This window comes from Heterodontus francisci, chromosome 4 (assembly GCF_036365525.1).
Source record: "Heterodontus francisci isolate sHetFra1 chromosome 4, sHetFra1.hap1, whole genome shotgun sequence".
In the NCBI taxonomy this organism is placed as follows: domain Eukaryota; kingdom Metazoa; phylum Chordata; class Chondrichthyes; order Heterodontiformes; family Heterodontidae; genus Heterodontus; species Heterodontus francisci.
The window spans coordinates 58,248,655-58,268,431 of record NC_090374.1 but is presented as its reverse complement, the minus strand read 5'-3'; the positions used below and the strand labels follow the sequence as shown (position 1 = coordinate 58,268,431).

General features: G+C 44.2%; 1 protein-coding gene across 7 annotated transcripts in view; it reads left to right on the top strand.

Moving 5' to 3' along the window:
• LOC137369057 (xanthine dehydrogenase-like) overlaps positions 1–10,597 on the top strand; it is a 225,248-nt gene extending 214,651 nt beyond the window's left edge. For all 7 annotated transcript variants that reach the window (XM_068029610.1, XM_068029607.1, XM_068029609.1 and 4 more), the window contains one exon: positions 7,640–10,597. In XM_068029610.1, coding sequence (XP_067885711.1) covers positions 7,640–7,707 — 68 coding nt within the window. In that variant the 3' untranslated portion in view covers positions 7,708–10,597. The remainder of the gene's footprint in view (positions 1–7,639) is intronic.
• The last annotated feature ends 9,180 nt before the right edge of the window (positions 10,598–19,777 follow it).

Sequence of the window (19,777 nt, the reverse complement as noted above, 5' to 3'; positions counted from 1 at the left end):
CCTGACCTCATTACAGCCTTGGTTCAAACATGGACAAAAGAGCTGAACTCAAGAGGTGAGGTGAGAGTGATTGCCCTTGACATCAAGGCAGCATTTGACTGAGTATGGCATCAAGGAGCCCTAGCAAAACTGAGGTCAATGGGAATCGCGGGGAAAACCCTCCGCTGGCTGGAGTCATACCTAGCACAAAGGAAGATGGTTGTGGTTGTTGGAGGTCAATCATCTGAGCTCCAGGACATCACTGCAGGAGTTCCTCAGGGTAGTGTCCTAGGCCCAACCATCTTCAGCTGCTTCATCAATGACCGTCCTTCGATCATAAGGTCAGAAGTGGGGATGTTTGCTGATGATTGCACAATGTTCAGCACTATTCGTGACTCCTCAGATACTGAAGCAGTCCGTGTAGAAATGCAGCAAGACCTGGACAATAATCAGGCTTGGGTTGATAAGTGGCAAGTAACATTCGCGCCACACAAGTGCCAGGCAATGACCATCTCCAACAAGAGAGAATCTAACCATCTCCCCTTGACATTCAACGGCATTACCATTGCTGAATCCCCCACTATCAACATCCTAGGGGTTACCATTGACCAGAAACTGAACTGGAATAGCCATATAAATACCGTGGCTACAAGGTCAGAGGCTGGGAATCCTGAGGCGAGTGACTCACCTCCTGCCTCCCCAAAGCCTGTCCACCATCTACAAGGCACAAGTCAGGAGTGTGATGGAATACTGTCCACTTGCCTGGATGGGTGCAGCTCCAACAACACTCAAGAAGCTTGACACCATCCAGGACAAAGCAGCCCGCTTGATTGGTACTCCATCTACAAACATTCACTCCCTCCACCACCGACGCACAGTGGCAGCACTGTGTACCATCTACAAGATGCACTGCAGCAATGCACCAAGGCTCCTTAGACAGCATCTTCCAAGTCCACGACCTCTACCAACTAGAAGGACAAGGGCAGCAAATGCATGGGAACACCACCACCTGCAAGTTCCCCTCCAAGTTACACACCATCCTGACTTGGAATTATATCGCCGTTCCTTCGCTGTCGCTGGGTCAAAATCCTGGAATTCCCTTCCTGACAGCACTGTGGGTGTACCTACCCCAAATGGACTGCAGCGGTTCAAGAAGGCAGCTCACCACCACCTTCTCAAGGGCAATTAGGGATGGGCAATAAATGCTGGCCTAGCCAGCGATGCCCACATCCCTGAATGAATAAAAAAAAATTCCATGTTCATTTAATTAAGTGAATTTAAATTCCCCAGTGGCCATCGTAGGATTTGAACTTATGTTTTCAGATCATTTGGCAAGCCTCTGCATTACTAGTCCAGTAACATAACCACTATGTTACCATACACTTTGTTGCTGACTATTGTTATTTGGCTGGTATCATTCTTTAGTCAGTGGGCTTTATAGTACATGAATAATTTGGTGATACATCACTAAGGGATCTCTAAATCAATGGGGGTTAAGGGGACTCAAGAATAGCAAATTTACTGGGCCAGATGCCATCGATCCAAGGAGGTTCAAAGGGATTATTAGATACAGATGAGGTTGGCTAACATAGGAACATAGAGAAACTAACTTGTCAATCAAGCTTGTCTTATGCAAATATGGGCCAGAATTTTACACCTGCTGCGGGAGCAGGCTGGAGGTGGTGGTAGTGGGATGGGTCTGGTGTAAAGTTGAGTGGGGACAGGGGGTGCCATTCCCCTTGCCTTCCCTCCCAGCTGCAATTTTATGAGCGGCGACGGTGGCTTCTTAAGGCCCTTAAGTGGCCAATTAACTGCCACTTAAGGGCTTCCTCCCATCGCCGCTGGTATGTTACCAGCAGCAGGAGGGCAGCTCAGGACCTCAAGAGGCCGCTCTGTAAAACCTGCTTGCAGGCTGGGGTAGGCACTCTGAGCCCCGTGGAGGGCCCTCCACAGCACAAGCCACCCAGAATGAACGCATTCCACCCCCCCCCCCCCCCCCGCCCAACCAGCCCCCCCCCCTTGCCTTGCTGGGACCCGGCCAATTGCCCCGTTGACGCCCCACACACTTACCCTCGACCCAGGGCCGGCATCGCTCTTGCTCCTCTCCCTGGCTGCGGTCCCAGCAGTGGACACTGCTCCCGGTGACACTGCTGGGACTGAGAGCTGCAGGCCCACTGATTGGCGGCAGCTCATGGAGGTGGGACTTCCTGTATCAGAGGGCCAAATAAGGGCCGAGACCACGTAAAATCATAGCGTGGCTTCCAGGCCCGGCGGAGGTGAGCTTGCCACTGACTTTTTTGGCCGGTTGGCGGGGCCTCCAGCCCAACGTAAAATTTCTGCCATGATGTTACCTACATTTACCATTAATCTACCCACTCCATGCCCCTGCCATACTGACCATAACCATGCAATCTCCTGGCAGGGACAAGTAAGCAGAGAAAACACCTCAAGATAGTTCAGAAAAATAAACAGAAATTCTTGTTTAAGATCTGAAAGCAATCAAGTGAGCTCCAGAAACTGCACTAATCCATATTGATAATTACAGCTAACCGTCACCTACCTTCTATAATTTGAGATTACTCTCAGGAGCTCATCTTTTGAAAGACTGCAGTGACTCTATACTTGCACATATTTCAGTAAATCTATTCTATTCTTTGTCAGAAGAAATAGTTACTAGCATCGAACCTAACTTGAATTACGTATTGTGTACAGATACCACAAGTGTTCCCATCCTTGTCCAGCTCAAATAATCTATCCACTGAAACAAAGTTTATTCTCTTCTTCGTTTTAGCAACCTCCATTATACCAGCTCAAAGTCTATGCCTATTCAATTTACAGAAAAAAAAATTGACCCTATGTTGATGGCTCGGAAATCTAAGACTAGATATAATTTTGGAGCTCTCCTTTGGTCATTCTCTATGGTCTTGCTATCTCCTTGACATGTAAGGGGATCAAAACTGAACAGTGGGGTAGAGTTTCCACTAAGGGTGCCGTTTTAGGAAAGATTTTGTTCCCCTATGTTTCCTCTCACTTGTTTATATATCACTGAACACAGAATCTGCCATGAACCAGCGCAACAAGGCAGCGTTCTAAGATGTAATACATATTAGTGGTAACTTGGTAAAGTTTGATTAGTACTGCTGACAATGGGTTTATCACAAGAAAAATAAGCATTTTAAATCAGTGTCAATCCACCACATGTGAGTAATCTCATTTTAAGCTAATGAAAATTACTTTAAAAAAAAAGCGGAACTATTTTCTAGTTAAATTGGAGCACAGTAGTACCGTTCCTTAGTAATTTATAAAAAATTCATTCAAAACCTTTCAAAACGTACGTATAATTTTCTTTGCACCTTAAAGAGCCTGCAGGAAGGCCAGCAAAAGACTGAGCAGAAACTCCCAATGCTGATTAATTCACACTGTTGGTGCGACCAGTTTTGTGGGTGGGGCCTGCTTCTAGAGCAGTGTTTTTTAAAACTAGAGCACAAGATCACAGAAACTTGGGTTGCACTGAACACAACACGCATTTAAAAATTTGGTAATTTTTTGCGGCGGTTACGCCAATATCTGGCAAATTGTGCTGAGAAAACTTATGCAATTGAGCTACAACTTGAGGCCAAGTGGCTCTACTACAGCTTTGTATAAACTAATAGTTGCATTTCTACTTTTATGTCGAACTATTGTAGTTATACACTCTATTAACTTTTCCCTGTTGTGACCTGGTGACATCTGTTGTGGAACTTCGATGTTTTGCTGACTCTGATGCCTAAGTTTCTCTGTTGTTTTGCAGTTTTCAGTGGGTAACCCTGCATGGTTCACACGTGTGTGGAATTACCCAGACCCAAATCTATCCCCTTACGCCCCCACCTCAATGAATTTTGTGCTCGGCATGACGTTGAACTCTTCTTCCGTCACCTTTGCCTCCGTGCTCACTTCTTTGACCAGGAGTACTCCCCCCGACCAGCAGACCCTTTCACCCGCCTCCAGTATTCTCCCTCTACCTGGACCCCTCCCTCTGGCCTCTTACTTGCTCTTGATCTTTTCATTGAAAACTGTCGGCGAGATATCAGCCGTCTCAATTTCTCTGCCCCCCCCTCACTCATTCTAACCTGCCACCCTCTGAGCTTGCCACACTCCGTTCTCTCAGGTCTAACCCCGACATTGTCATCAAACCTTCAGACAAGGGTGGTGCTGTTGTTGTCTGGTGTACTGACCTCTACCTTGCAGAGGCTCAGTGCCAACTCTTAGGCACTTATTCCTACCTCCCCCTGGACCATGAACGCACCACCAAACATCAAGCTACTGTCCACAGGACTGTCACTGACCTCATCTCCTCTGGAGATCTTCTCTCTACAGCTTCCAACCTCATAGTCCCACAACCCCGTACAGACCGCTTCTACCTCCTTCCCAAAATCCACAAACAGGACTGTCCCGGCAGACCCATTGTTTCAGTCTGTTTCTGCCCCACTGAACCTATTTCTTCCTATCTTGACTCTATCTTTTCTCCCCTGGTCCAGTCTCTTCCCACCCACATCCGTGACTCTTCTGATGCCCTACGTCATTTTGACAATTTCCAGTTTCCTGGCCCCAACCGTCGCCTCTTCACTATGGACATCCAATCTCCCGACACCTCCATCCCCCACCAGGACGGTTTGAGGGTTCCCCGCTTCTTCCTTGAATAAAGGCCCAAGCAGTCCCCATCCACCACCACCCTCCTGCACCTGGCTGAACTTGTTCTCACATTGAACAACTTCTCCTTCAAATCCACTCACTTCCTTCAAGTAAAAGGTGTTGCTATGGGTACCCGCACGGGTCCTAGTTATTCCTGTCTTTTTGTGGGATACGTCGAACATTCCTTGTTCCAGTCCTACTCAGACCCCCTCCCCCAACTCTTTTTCCCCTGCATTGATGACTGTATCGGTGCCGTTTCCTGCTCCCTCCCGGAACTAGAAAACTTTATCAACTTTGGTTCCAATTTCCACCCTTCTCTCACCTTTACATGGTCCATCTCAGACACTTCCCTTCCCTTCCTCAACTTCTCTGTCTCCATCTCTGGAGATAGTCTGTCTACTGATATTCATTATAAGCTCACTGACTCCCACAGTTACCTCAACTACACTTCTTCACACACTGCCTCCTGTATGGACTCCATTCCATTCTCCCAGTTTCTCCGATGCATCTACTCCGATGATGCTGCCTTCCACGACAGTGCTTCTGATATGTTTTCCTTTTTCCTCAGCCCTGGATTCCCCCCCCACTGTGGTTGACAGGGCCCTGAACCGTGTCCGGCCCATTTCCCGCACCTCTACCCTCACCCCTTCCCCTCCCTCCCAGAACCGTGACAGGGTTCCCCTTGTCCTCACTTTCCACCCCACCAGCCTCCACATCCAAAGGATCATCCTCCGCCATTTCCACCACATCCAGCCTGATGCCACTACCAAACGCATCTTCCCCTCCCTTCCCCTGTCAGCATTCCGAAGGGATCATTCCCTCCGCGACACCCTTGTCCACTCCTCCATTACCCCAACCACCACATGCCCTTCCCATGGCACCTTCCCCTGTAATCGCAGGAGGTGTAATTCCTGCCCATTTACCTCCTCTCTCCTCACTTTCCCAGGCCCAAACACTCCTTTAGGTGAAGCAGCAATTTACTTGTACTTTCAATTTAGTATACAGTATTCGCGGCTCACAATGTGGTCTCCTCTACACTGGGAAGACCAAACGCAGATTGGGTTACTGCTTTGCGAAACACCTCCACTCAGTCCATAAGCATGACCCCAAGCTTCAGGTTGCTCGCCCCCACACCCGCTCTCACGCTCTCATCCTGTCTGTCCTGGGATTGCTGCAGTGTTCCAGTGAATATCAAAGCAAGCTCGAGGAACAGCATCTCATTTACCGATTAGGCACACTACAGCCTGCCGGACTGAACATTGAGTTCAATAATGTCTCCTTTTTATTTTTAGTTATTTTTTCTTTTTTTTTAATTCATTTTATTTTAGTTTGTTTCTACTGTGCCTACCCATAAATGTTTGTGCTTGGAGCCAGGGCTGTTCATTTTACAGTCAATTGACACCCTCTCTGTACTAACACTTTGTCCTTCACCACACCATTAACATACCATTTGCCTTTGTTCCATGACCTTCTGGTCAGTTATTCTCTGTGACCTTGTCCTATCAACACCTCTTTTGTGATCTGTTGCCCCACCCCCGCTTTACTTGCTTAAAATCTTTTGCCTTTCTAATATTTGTTAGTTCTGATGAAGGGTCACTGATCTGAAACGTTAACTCTGCTTCTCTCTCCACAGATGCTGCCAGACCTGCTGAGTATTTCCATCATTTCTTGTTTTTATCCCAAATCCATCACACTTCATTTATTCACATTGAAGGATATTTGCTACACGCAAGCCCAATGTATCTAGATCAGTTTGTACCCAACTTATTTCACCGACATTTGTAACTCCTGCACACATCTTCAAAGCGTTAGCAAATTTGAGAGTTGCTTCTGAAATGGAAGGCAGCATAAGTAATTCTTATATGTAAATGGCTGATGAAGCAAGCCCAGGCAACTATTGGCACATTTGCCAAATATCACCAGCAGGTAATGTAGTGAAAGCCATTCTGTAGTGTAGGCTTGAAGAGTACATGTATAGGAACAACCAAATAAATAGTCGTCATGGATTTAGACAGAGAAGAACTTGCTTGAAAATACTCTTCCAGCTTTTATAAATAAGGTAATTGAGGGAATCATAAAAAATTTTATTTGAATGTTCAGAAAGATTATGGAAAAATTCCATATGAAGAAAGTGGATAAGAAATTGGCTTAAAAACTAGACCAACAGAACCCATGTAAGTAGGTCAATATTTGCAGGTTTGTTTTTTTTCTAGTTACCTTAGTATTGAAACTGCTGTTAACAAATTTTTCAGACATCAAAATAGGGAGAGCAGGAGAGAACACAATGCAGTTAGTGATTTGAAGGAGCATTTGGATCAGTAATGCAATTGGACAGATAAATAAATATGGCACTGACAAATGCAACATGTGCAAAACTTTGGCATGCATATATACAATAAGTGGAATAGAATTAGGGCAGAGGGACTTCAATGCAGACATAGATAATAGTAGGTTTGTTTCTTTAATTTTCTAGATTCCAGTGTGATTGTAGTTTTAGATCACTAACCCGATTAATTCAAATGGTTAAAGGTGAAATATAGAAAATCTGTTTCAAGGAAATCTGATGCTCATTTGTCTGCAGCTGACTAATGAAGATTTTTACAATGGTCCTTGAAAATTTGTGGAACTAGAATTAGCTCAATTTATTACCAGTTTAGGCAAGTACATTACTGTAAGGAAAAGTTGTGGTGGAACAAAACTGAAAGCTAATTTTGAAAGTTTACACACTCCTCACTGTGTGGCTCGCAGTGTTTTGTGAATACACTCCAGAATGTGATTCTATAAAACACCAGGGTATTTTCATTAATTTCAAAGAATGGGAAACATTATAAGTGTGGCAGCAGGAATTTAGCAAGTATTGATGGCCTTTGTTAACCTCACACCATGGAGGAAAAAAGACTTAAATTATATTGAATTTTAAGAAAATGTAGTTATTGTAGTAAATTCTAATGTTTGTCAAAATACTTACTGCTCTGACATTTCTCCATAGATGGACCAGCAACAGTCGACGTAATCCAGACAAGCTGCCTTGTGGACTACAAAAAATTTTCAATCTGAAAACCCTCCACTACTATGCCACTATACCGAACCAAGCTGATAATCTGTTCTCTTTAAGAAGTTGTTTTGTCTTTACCAATATTGTGCAATGTTATACAATGTCAACTGCAAAAACCATACAGCCTGATGCCTTAATGTTTAATCCTACACTGACTGCCTATTCACATCTAACACAAAACCTGCAGGATAAACACAATGTGCGATAGATTGACATTTCTGCAGATCTTCTGCTGAAGTCACAGCAAATGATTGGGAGAATCCCCACAGAACTACAATTTAAACGAAGGGCCATGCATTTAACAAGATACAATATCAACCTGTAAACTAGAAATTGGTAGTTCATGCACATAGTTTTTCATTTTCATTAATGGCATTTAAAAAAAAATAATGTAACTTGCTTGTTCAAAACATTCCAATTAGCACTATGGTTTCACACTTCTCAATTACATGATTGGAGGAGGAAGGTAGCAGCTAGTTTTCTTTATTTTGAATGGATTATGCCTTCTGTAATCCAGCCAAACCATGGAGTTTACAGCACAGGAGGAAGACATTCAGCTCACCATGCCTGTGCCAGCTCGTTGCTAGAGCAGTCCAAAACTAATCCCACTGCTCTCTTCCCTCCCCAGAGCCTTGTATCGCCTTCTGCTTCAAATATTTATCTATTTCTCCCTTCATGGCTGTAATTGTCTGCCTCAACTTTCCCTGAGGCAAAGCATTCCATGCTTCAACAATTTTTTGCATAAAGAAATTTCTCCTAACCTTTCTGTTTACTCTCTTAATGACAAATGTAATTGATAACCCTGCCAGAGGAAGTGATCTTTCCCCATACAGTCTTATCAAAATTCTTAAGATTTAAAAAATAAGTATAATTCTCCTTAGCCATCTCTGCTGCAGTGCAATAGTCCTAATATCTCAAATTTCTCCTCGTTGCTATAAATTCTTGTCCCTGGAATAATTCTGCTGAATCTGTACTGTACACTCAATTGTTTTGGCAATTTCCTTTCAATAATAGGGCAACCAACTGGATCCTAACTATTGTCTTATAGAAATGACCATTGCCTTGTGCAACCACTTAAGTTTCAACAAATCTGCAAGGGGTTTAGCAATATTTGATTAACAAATCATTTCGCATTGTTAACCAAATATGCACGATCTATCAACAAATTGAATATTTCGGTGCTGTTGCAATGCATATAGGCCTGTACTTATAATCTGTTTTTCTTTCACCTTGATAGGACCATTCAACTTGTCTAGTACCCGTCCTGTATTTCCCATGATGTATCACTTCCTAAATCTGTGTATTATTCCACTGCAAAGTGTATCCTGCTGACCCCACCAGAAATCTCTGTTAATTTATTTTTAAAAATACTGCAGCTTGTTGTAAAACTTAATTTAAAGGAATGAATTATAACACCATAGTCAACTTTGGCTTGTCTGTGAAATTTATGGGCTTTCATCCCAATCGCAAATTCTATTAATCAGTGCCATGTGCCCAACAAGTGTAGCTGACAAAGAGGAAAGTACAGTGTGTGGCAACATCGTGAGTTAAGCGCTTTTCTGCGCACTGTATTAAAAGAAAAAAAGACTTGCATTTATGTAGCGCTTTTCATGCTCACTGGACATCTCAAAGCACTTTACAGCCAATGAACTATTTTGAATGTGTAGTCACTGTTGTAGTGCAGGAAACGTAGAAGCCAGTTTTGTGTACAGCTAACTTCCACAAACCACTATGTGATAATGACCAAATTAACTGCTGTTGTGATGTTGATAGAGGGATAAATCTTGGCCAGGACCCTCGGGATAATTCCTCTGCTGTATTTCGAAATAACACCGTGGGAATTTTTACATCTGCAGAGCATGCAGAATGGCCCTCAGTCGTCTCATCCAAAAGAGGGTATCTCTGACAGTGCAGTACACCCTCTGCACTGGAGCGTCAGCCTTGAATTTTGTGATTAAGCCCTAGAGTGGGACTTGAACTTGGAACCTTGTGACTCAGAGGCAAGAATGCTATCAACTGAGCCACAGGTGTCTTGGCTAAATGATAGCTTATTTTATTTAGAGATGCAGCATTGAAACAGGCCCTTTGGCCCACTGAGTCTGTGCCGCCCATCAACCATCCATTTATACTAATCCTACATTAATCCCATATTCCTACCACATCCCCACCTTCCCTCATTTCCCCTACCTACACTAGGGGCAATTTACAATGGCCAATTTACCTATCAACCTGTAAGTCTTTGGCTGTGGGAGGAAACCGGAGCACCCGGCGAAAACCCACGCGGTCACAGGGAGAACTTGCAAACTCCGCACAGGCAGTACCCAGAATTGAACCCGGGTCGCTGGAGCTGTGAGGCTGCGGTGCTAACCACTGTGCTGCCTATTAGATATTTTCACTTTTTCTACTTGATGCAGAAATGGAACTGCTGAAATGTAATCAAATCATATAACATGTAACAAGCTGGAATCAACAAAAAAATTGCTTAGTAACCATATCTTCATAAAAGGAAAGGCCCTCAATGCACAAAGTCAAAAGAACAGTGGGACAGGTGAAAACATTTGGTTGCATTAGATTTTCACATGCATCGATTCATCAGGTCATACCTTGCAAGTATTTTCATGGGGGAAACTGAACTTATTGTGTTGGAAAGTTAAGCAATTTATTGTTCAAATGACAACTACCTATACACGATAACACGCATACCATTTTCATTGAGCATGTCTTGTGCAAAAATTGCATATCTATGTGCATTCTCATAGAAACATAAATGGTTCTCAATGATGTCAAACACTGCACTATTTCTAATCAAGCCAGGCAACTGAACTTCATGAAAATGTGAATATAATTGCACTGGTGCATTTAATAAAATGCTTCTTATTTGTTGCACTATGATCTTGAAAGTATTTTCAGATTCTTAAGGAAAATTATACTTACACATATAGGTTTAGTGGTAAAAGTAAGAACCCCGGTTTATAAAAGACTTTATGATGCAATGGAACTGATTGCCACCTTATTGGTAAGCACTTACTGCCATTTTTCATATTTCACTATTGCCTGCAAGGTTTAATACTTCTGTTCATGTTAGAAGTAGGAGTGGGAATAGGTATTCATAGTAACTGACACCCTCTTTCAATGTTATGCATTAAGTTACAGGTCTTAGAGCAAACTTGAAAATAAGTTTTCAAATGCTACTTCGAGTATATTTAAGATCCTCCAATGAGGTTCAAAATGGCAGCTATTTATTTTCTCTGCAGTTGGTACAGACTTTTATAAAATGTATCCTAACTGGACATATGCAGTTTTAAAAAAGAAGTATTCATTCACAAATGTGGGCGTCAATGGCAAAGCCAGCATTTATTGCCCATCCCTCATTTACCTTTAGAAGGGGGTGATGAACCGCCTTCTTGAACTGCTCAGCTCGGTCAAATGTTATGTCCAGATTGGTTCAACCCGAGACAGTGGCTGGGGCGGGGAATGAATCAATGCAGAGTTTTTACATTTTCTGACCTGTCTGCCATGTGGAACCTTGTCAAAAGCCTTGTTAAAATCTATGCTGACTGTCCTTGATTAATCCATGTTCACAAAAGAGAATGATGAAGCAGACATTGTAGTTGAGGAGTGTGAAATATTGGTTGGGATACACATAGTGAGGGAGGAAATATTAAGCTGTTTAGCATCCTTAAAAATGGATGTTTGATCATTGGCCTGAAATGTTAACGCTGTTTCTCTCCGCACAGGTGACTTGCCAATATTTTTTCATGTCCTCTCTTTGCTTTCCTAATTTCCTTTTTAATTTTACCACTGCACTTTCTATACTCTATATTCTGTAGTCCTGCCACATCCAGACGTGAACGATGGTAGATAATTAAACAACTAACTGGAGGAGGTGGTTCCACAAATATCTCGATCCTCAATGATGGGGGAGCCCAGCACATCAGTGCAAAAGATAAGGCTGAAGCATTTGCAACAGTCTTCAGGCAGAAGTGCCGAGTTGATGATCCATCTCGGCCTCCTCCTGAAGTCCCCAGCATCACAGATGCCAGTCTTCAGCTAATTCGATTCACTCTGCGTGCTATCAAGAAATGACTGAAGGCAGTGGATACTGCAATGTCTATGGGCGCTGACAACATTCTGGCAATAGCACTGAAGTCCCATGCTCCAGAGCTTGCCGCACCCCTAACCAAGCTGTTCCAGTACAGCTACAACACTGGCATCTACCCGGCAATGTGGAAAATTGCCCAGGTTATGTCCTGTACGCAAAAGGCAGGACAAGTCCAACCCGGCCAATTACCCATCAGTCTACTCTCAATCATCAGTAAAGTGGTGGAAGATGACATCGACAGTGCCATCAAGCAGCACTTGCTTATCAATAACGCGCTTAGTGATGCTCAGTTTGGGTTCCGCCAGGGCCACTCAGCTCCTGACCTCATTACAGCCTTGGTTCAAACATGGACAAAAGAGCTGAACTCAAGAGGTGAGGTGAGAGTGACTGTCCTTGACATCAAGGCAGCATTTGATCGAGTATGGCATCAAGGAGCCCTAGCAAAATTGAAGTCAATGGGAATCAGGGGAAAACTCTCCGCTGGTTGGAGTCATACCTAGCGCAAATGAAGATGGCTGTGGTTGTTGGAGGTCAATCATTTCAGCTCTAGGACATCATTGCAGGAGTTCCTCAGGGTAGTGTCCTAGGCCCAACCATCTTCAGCTGCTTCATCAATGACCTTCCTTCAATCACAAGGTCAGTAATGGGGATGTTCGCTGATGATTGCACAATGTTCAGCACCATTCGCGACTCCTCAGATACTGAAACAGTCCATGTAGAAATGCAGCAAGACTTGTACAATATCCAGGCTTGGGCTGATAAGTGGCAAGTAACATTCGCGCCACACAAGGCAATGATCATCTCTAACGAGAGAATCTAACCATCTCCCCTTGACATTCAATGGCATTACCATCACTAAATCCCCCACTATCAACATCCTGGGGGTTACCATTGACCAGAAACTGAACTGGAGTAGCCATATAAATACCGTGGCTACAAGAGCAGGTCAGAGGCGGAATCTGCAGCGAGTAACTCACCTCCTGACCAAAGCCATCCTATCCACCATCTACAACGCACCGTCGGGTTTGTGATGGAATACTCTCCATTTACCTGGATGGGTGCAACTCCAACAACACTCAAGAAGCCCGACACCATCCAGGACAAAGCAGCCCATTTGGTTGGCACCGCATCTACAACTATTCCCTCCCTCCACCACCGACGCACAGTGGCAGCACAGTGTGTACCATCTACAAGATGCACTGCAGCAACGCACCAAGGCTCCTTAGACAGCACCTTCCAAACCCGTGACCTCTACCACTTAGACGGACAAGGGCAGCAAATGGTTGGGAACACCACCTGCAAGTTCCCCTCCACACTATACACCAATCTGACTTGAAACTATATCGCCGTTCCTTCACTGTCGTTGGGTGAAAATCCTGGAACTCCCTAACAGCATTATGGGTGTCCCTACCCCACACGGATTGTAGCAGTTCAAGAAGGCAGCTCACCACCACCTTCTCAAAGGCAATTAGGGATGGACAATAAATGCTGGCCTAGACAGCGACTCCCACACCCCATGAATGAATAAAACAAAAACTCCTTTAGGCTTTCTGCAGTATTGAGCTCTTGGCATCTGTCATAAGCTTTTTTTTGCCTTATCTTACTGCATATGCTGTTTGAAATGCAGGGGGCTCTAGATTGGGAAACCCACCCTTTTTCTTTGTGGGAACATATTTACTCTGAACCCTCTTTAGCTCCTCCTTGAATCCCTCCCACTGCTGTGACACTGGTTTATCTTCAAGTAGCTGTTTCCAGTCCACTTTTGCCAAATCAGATCTCAGCTTAGTAAAATTGGACTTTCCCCAATTTTAAAACTTTTACTTTTGGTCTATCTTTATCCTTTTCCATAATGACACTCAATCTAACTTCATTATGATCACTACCACTAAAATGCACTCCCGCTGATGAAGGACTGCTCGGGTCTGCAAATGAGACCCGATCTGAGCCCAACAGAACCCCATCCAACCCTGAGCCCATCCCGGCCCGAATCCTTCCATTTTTTTCTGCGCCCGACCCGACCATCAGTTAACTTACCTTCCATTTTTCACTTTGTTCCTTACCTGCACAACCTTAAAATAACAGTAGCAAAACCACCTTTAAAGACCAAAAAGTAAATTAACATTAAAGTCACTAACATGAGGTGGTGATAGAGCGTGTCCGATCCAGCCCGAGCCCAAATGCCGGACTCGAAAGTGCGACCCGAACCTGACACATGTCGTTGGGTCCTGTCGGGTTCTGTTCGGGTAGCAGGCCTTTACCCACTGATACCCTGTCCACCTGCCCAGAATCATTTCACGAAACTAAGTTCAGAACTGCCCTTCTCTTGTTGGGCTGGCTAAAAACGTTCTCCTGAATGCATTTTAAGAATTCCCAACCTGCTGTACCTTTTACACTGATTTTTTTTCCCCAGTTAATATTACTACTGCCGTTTTGTTTCTGCATTTTTCAGCAATTTGCTCTGTATCTCCTTCTGACTGTTTGGGAGTCTATAATACGCTCCCAGGAGTGTCATTTCCCCTTTTTTGTTCCTCAGTTCAACCCATATGGCTTCATTTGATACTCCTAACATTTCATCCCTCCTCACAGCTTTAACCAATATTGCAAAACTGCTGCCCTAGTGCCCCCAACAACTTTTCCGCCCTCCTCTCGATCCTGGTTACCAGGAATGTTGAGCTGCTATTCCTGCCCTTAATATTATAATGCCAGTAATAGCTACGATGGATGGAATCTTACCGCCTTTGAAGATTTTTCTGAGGTCAGAACCAAAAGTTGGCCCCGACCCCACTGGTGATGCCTGGCCGCCCTCCTGCGTGATCTTACCATAGGCTGCCTCCGGGGGTGCCATCTAATTAAGGACACTGGGTGGAACAGGCACCTAACTGGCCCAATGGGAGGACCTGCAGCCCCACTGGGAGATGTAGGCCCTGCTGCGGCAGGCAAACCGTAAGGGCGCCTCAAGATGAAGGCACCCTCAAAAGACGTGTGAAATTATTAAAGTTATTTGTGGCCACAGCTGCAAGGCCATCATTATGGAGGGGGACCTTCTGCACAGGCCTGTGTGCTCAACTGTGGCCCTGAGGTAGAAGCAGTTCTGGTGGTGGGAGGGGCGATAAATAAAGGAGACCTCACTGGACCTGTGACCTGGGGCTGAGAGGTCGCCTGCAGGGACCTCTTCCACAGCATGGGGCTCATCCGCTGCTGGTAAGATCCCGGCGGTGGCCCCATGTGGCCAGTTAATTGCCACTAATAGGCTACCCGCCACAGATGGATGGGTAACTGCTTCTGATGCACTCCCACCTCCGGCAAGATCACCCGGAGGTGGAAACACCGCAGACCTGATGGTGGCCTTTTGGATTCCCCTCCTGGTCCCACCTCCACAAGTCTCATAAGATTCTGCCTGATATCATACTTCCAAGTGTCTGTCTGTGCCCTAAGCTCCTCTGCCTTATTCACTCGACTCCTTGCATTGACATATACGTGTTGTCAGGGCACAAAATCATCAGAAGGCATTTCATTTTGCAGATCTGTAATCATTTTAACTTCCTTTGAGAGCTGGTTCTGCCACTCTTGGGTTTTCTATGTGGCTGGATTGTAGATATCACAGCAACAAACTCAATTGTTCAATTTTTGAGGAAGATAGTTTCTGTCTACTAATTTATGGATTCTGATTTTCATTTTGCTTTGGCACCAAGCACAGACCCCTCAAGCTATGTTCATCTTGAGGGGTCATTAGGACATTGTCAGATGCCCCTCCCCCATTACTCTATTTTTGTTTGAACACCATTATTACAATTTATCTTGCTGTCTCAACTCTCTCTCTCCTTGTGTTCAGATCAATAGGCCAGTTTCTATACACAGATCTGCAAGCCAGTTGAATGCGTGATATGAACGAGAAAATGGGAATTCCACTCTGCTTTATTCTGGTTTCAAATTAGATAGGGTTTGCACTATATCCACTGTATTGCCTCAAAACAAAACCTTTTTGCACTGACACGACACCTGTAATTAAGACTGACTTGTACTTATAGCACCTTTCATGACATCCCAAAGTACTTTACAGTCAATGAAGTACTTTTGAATTGTAATACAGAAAATACAGCAGCCACTTTGCACACAGCAAACTCTCATAAACAGCATTGTGATAATGGCCGGATAATCTGCTTTTAGTGGTGTTAATTGAGGGATGAACATGCCACCAGGGAGGGATAAGTCCCCTGCTCCCTCTTCAAAATAGAACACCCACCCAAGAGAATAGAAAAGAGTCTTGGTTTAAGATCACATCCAATGGCATCTCTACCAGTGTGGTACTCCCTCCATACTGCAGTGGTTTGTCAGCCCAGATTTATATGTACAAACTGTGGAGTTGGTCTTGAACCCACAACTTTCTAACTCAGTGGCTACGTGTTACCAACTGAGCCACAGGCAACAATGATGGTGCAAATGTATCCTGAGTGGTAGCAAATGAGGTAAACTGCAGTTACAAAATATATGCAGTACACTTCAGTAATTGTCAATCAGTATGTATAACAAATAAAATAACGTTCAGCAATGGCTTGAAGGCTGTAACACCTTCAGAATACTCGAATATAAACTACTCGAGTTTTGTTCTCATACTTTGTTAAATCATCTCAGAGCCTGGTACACTGTGAAATGGTGTCAAATTGTTACTGGTAGTAGAATTAATTTAATATGTAACTCCTGATTCATAATTTAAGGTATTGAGTGTGCCTCCTTAGAGACTTGGGTGACTTGGAGCTGCAGTGAAGATGTCAATTACAGTACAACACCTGAATCTGACACCGCAGGTAGAATTTTCACCCCCAACAGAGGTGGGCAGGTGCATTGTTTCACGCTGCTGGCTGGCGCGATGATTTGCCAGCACCATCCCACCCCTGGGCCATTTTTCCAGAGGCAAGATCAGGGGCGGAAGGACTACCCGCCCACAAGCGGTGTCAGGAATAGGCCTGCTGCCTGGAGGCCAGCGCTCCAGGATGCCTTTGAGCTACTCTGGCTACCTGGCCACAGCTGCAGACAAAGGCTGCCCTGTAGAGGGGGTCCCCTCCATGATGGTGATCCGGCAGCTGTGGCCATTTTTAAAATTCAATTTGTTAAAAGTTGCTGAGAGGGAACCTCAAGATGGAGGTGCCCTCTCTATCCCTTACCTGCAATCGCCTCCTATTGCCCCTCCAGCTTTGAGAGCCCGCCCACCATCCTTAATTGGAGGGCGAGCACACTGTCTGGCCACTAATTGGCCAATCAAGGGAAAAATTACTGTCAGGTGATTGCTTCCAACACAGTTAGGGATTGGGAACCCCACTGGACCCCAACGTCGGGGTCCCGACCAAAAATGCAAAATCCTACCTCCACATCCCAGAAACTATAGATACTCTAACCATGGGCTTTTTGGCTTACACGTGAGGTAGTTTGGACATGTCTTTTGTGTAGGTGGGTGAAATGGTCCATTCCTGTTTCTCTAGGGTTCAGATCACCACTGCACAGTAGCAAGAATGTGCACATGACACACAATATCTCTGTCTTGTTTTAGTCTCATGATATTCATAGTGCTCTACTGTTCACTCTTTAATATATACAGCATTATTGTAAAAAAGGATGATTATTTACTGATGAATACTCTCTTGCTGTCATGTAAGAAGATCATATCGTTCATTGTTGGTTACCACCACCATGTCTTCTCCAGCATATCATTATTTACAAAAATAAAGTCCTGTTCCTGTTACAAGAGGTCCAGATGTTCAAAAATTCTCTGCTTCTATCTTGGGAAGGGTTAGCGATGGTTGGAGAAAAATGTCAGCCATAATGGAAAATATCTCATGGAAATCTTAATTGACGTAGCTCATATATAAAAAATAAAAGCGGAGTAGATATATTGTAAATAATTAAAAACTTCCTTGGTTGAAATACTTTTCAGTTAGAATAACAGTTATTAATTTTTTTATGTTATTTTAGTGACTTTTTTTTATGTCTTTCAAACATTGGTTAGCCTTGTTTTAAGGTATTGGAGCAGCAACTCACATCACAAGGAAGATTTTCATCCCCGTTTTTGAAAGTGAACAGAGCAGTATCTCTATGAAAATTAGAATGCAGAACCTATCACCTCGTTCCTGCTGCCCATCTGCCAGCTGCCATTTTGATTGGGGCCTTGCCATTGGAAGTCTCATTGAAGTGTGCAACTTGGAGTCCAATGACAGCAATAGACCCCATTATAATTTTCATTCACTTGAACGTGGTCAAAGCTCAGTGCTGGACCAGTAATACTGGGCAATGCAGCTTGGAAACAAACAAACTACTGTTCACTATTACTGGCATCTAGAGGAGAATTGAAGCAGCTTTTCTGATGTTTAGTGCTGAAATTGTGCTTTTTAACATTTCAAACATTCTGTTAACAGAGGGGTGCTTGCGTCGGTAAAGGGTGGGAGTGATATTGGCAATCCCTTTCTGGTAGCAGAAACAAGAGCAGGAACTTCAAAGTGCAAGGGGTCCAAAAAGGAGGAAAGCTGGACACAAACACTCTTAGCCTACTAATAGGGCCTACAGAGCCAGACTGAACTACCTGAATCTCAGTAAGAAGTAGTGTAGGAGGTAATAATGCTTCTCATGGAAGGGCGTATCAGAAATCTGCAGCATGCTTCGGCAGCAATGGAGCCCACGACCACAGCCAGCAATGCCTTGCTTGTGGCAGTTGAGGTGACTACAGCGCTGACTTTTTATGCACCAAGGTCATTTCAAGCTGCAGATGGAGACTTGTGATAAAAGTCAGGCTGCAGTCCATTCCTGCATAAAGCAGGTCACACACGTGCTGTTTGCTAGGGCTAGTGATTTTCCCTCATTCCCCACAGGAAAGAGATGTGGGGTTTTCAGCCATTGCAACACAGCCACTAGTGCATGGTAGTATCGAACGCAAAAGTATGGCATTAATGAGCCATGAGCTGCAAAGGATTTCCTTCCCTTGATGTCCAGCTACTATGCAGCCACCCTTTTTCAAAATTCATTTGTAGGTTGTAGGCACTGTCTAGGCCAGCATTTATTGCCCATCCCTAATTGTCCTTGAACTGAGTGACTTGCTAGGCCATTTCAGAGGGCATCTTTTAAGAGTCAACCACATTGCTGTGGATCTGGAGTCACATGTAGGGCAGCAGATTTCCTTCCCGAAAGGACATTAGTGAAACGGATGGGTTTTTACAACAATCAACAGTGGTTTCATGGCCATCATTAGACTAGCTTTTTAATTTTAGATTTATTAATTGAATTCAAATTTCAACATCTGCTGTGGTGAGGTTCAAACCCATGTCCCCAGAGCATTAGTCTGGGCTCTGGATGACCAGTCTAGTAACATTACCACCGTGCCACTGCCTCCGCACTGCAGTGGTTTAATGCTGACATATGCCCAATTTACAGACAGTTTTCACAATGTCTACATCATGTGGCAGTCCAGCATTTCTCCTCTCTGCTTTCTTTGATCAGGGGAACACATCACTACCGGTTGCAAGGCAACACAGGACATCCACTCCAGACTTAGCGAATGGCACCACTCTGAAACACGTGGGTGATTACAGATCACGGATACAGCAGGAGTCATAGCTCAACCAAAACTATGAATGAGCAGTCCATCAGTGTCCTTAAACAATGATTCCACTGCCTATCTGGTCTGGGGTAAAGTTAGAGTTTTGATGTTAGCAGTGGCTTTGTCCTGCAACTGGGAGATGCCACGTGAAAAGGAGGAAGTTTTAAAGCCAAAGGATGCAGCAGGAATGGGAATTCTTGATCAGGCTGCAGCCAAAGCTGTATGTCAGTATGTTTTTGAACATTGCTTCTCTTAAACTACTCCTTTCCTCCACTCCCAGTACGCATCCCCAATTCCTGCCTGGAACATTATCTGAATCAATCAATCAATTCTCCAATAAAGAACTTTCATTCCACTGACCACCACCATTCATGTACAGTCCACAGCT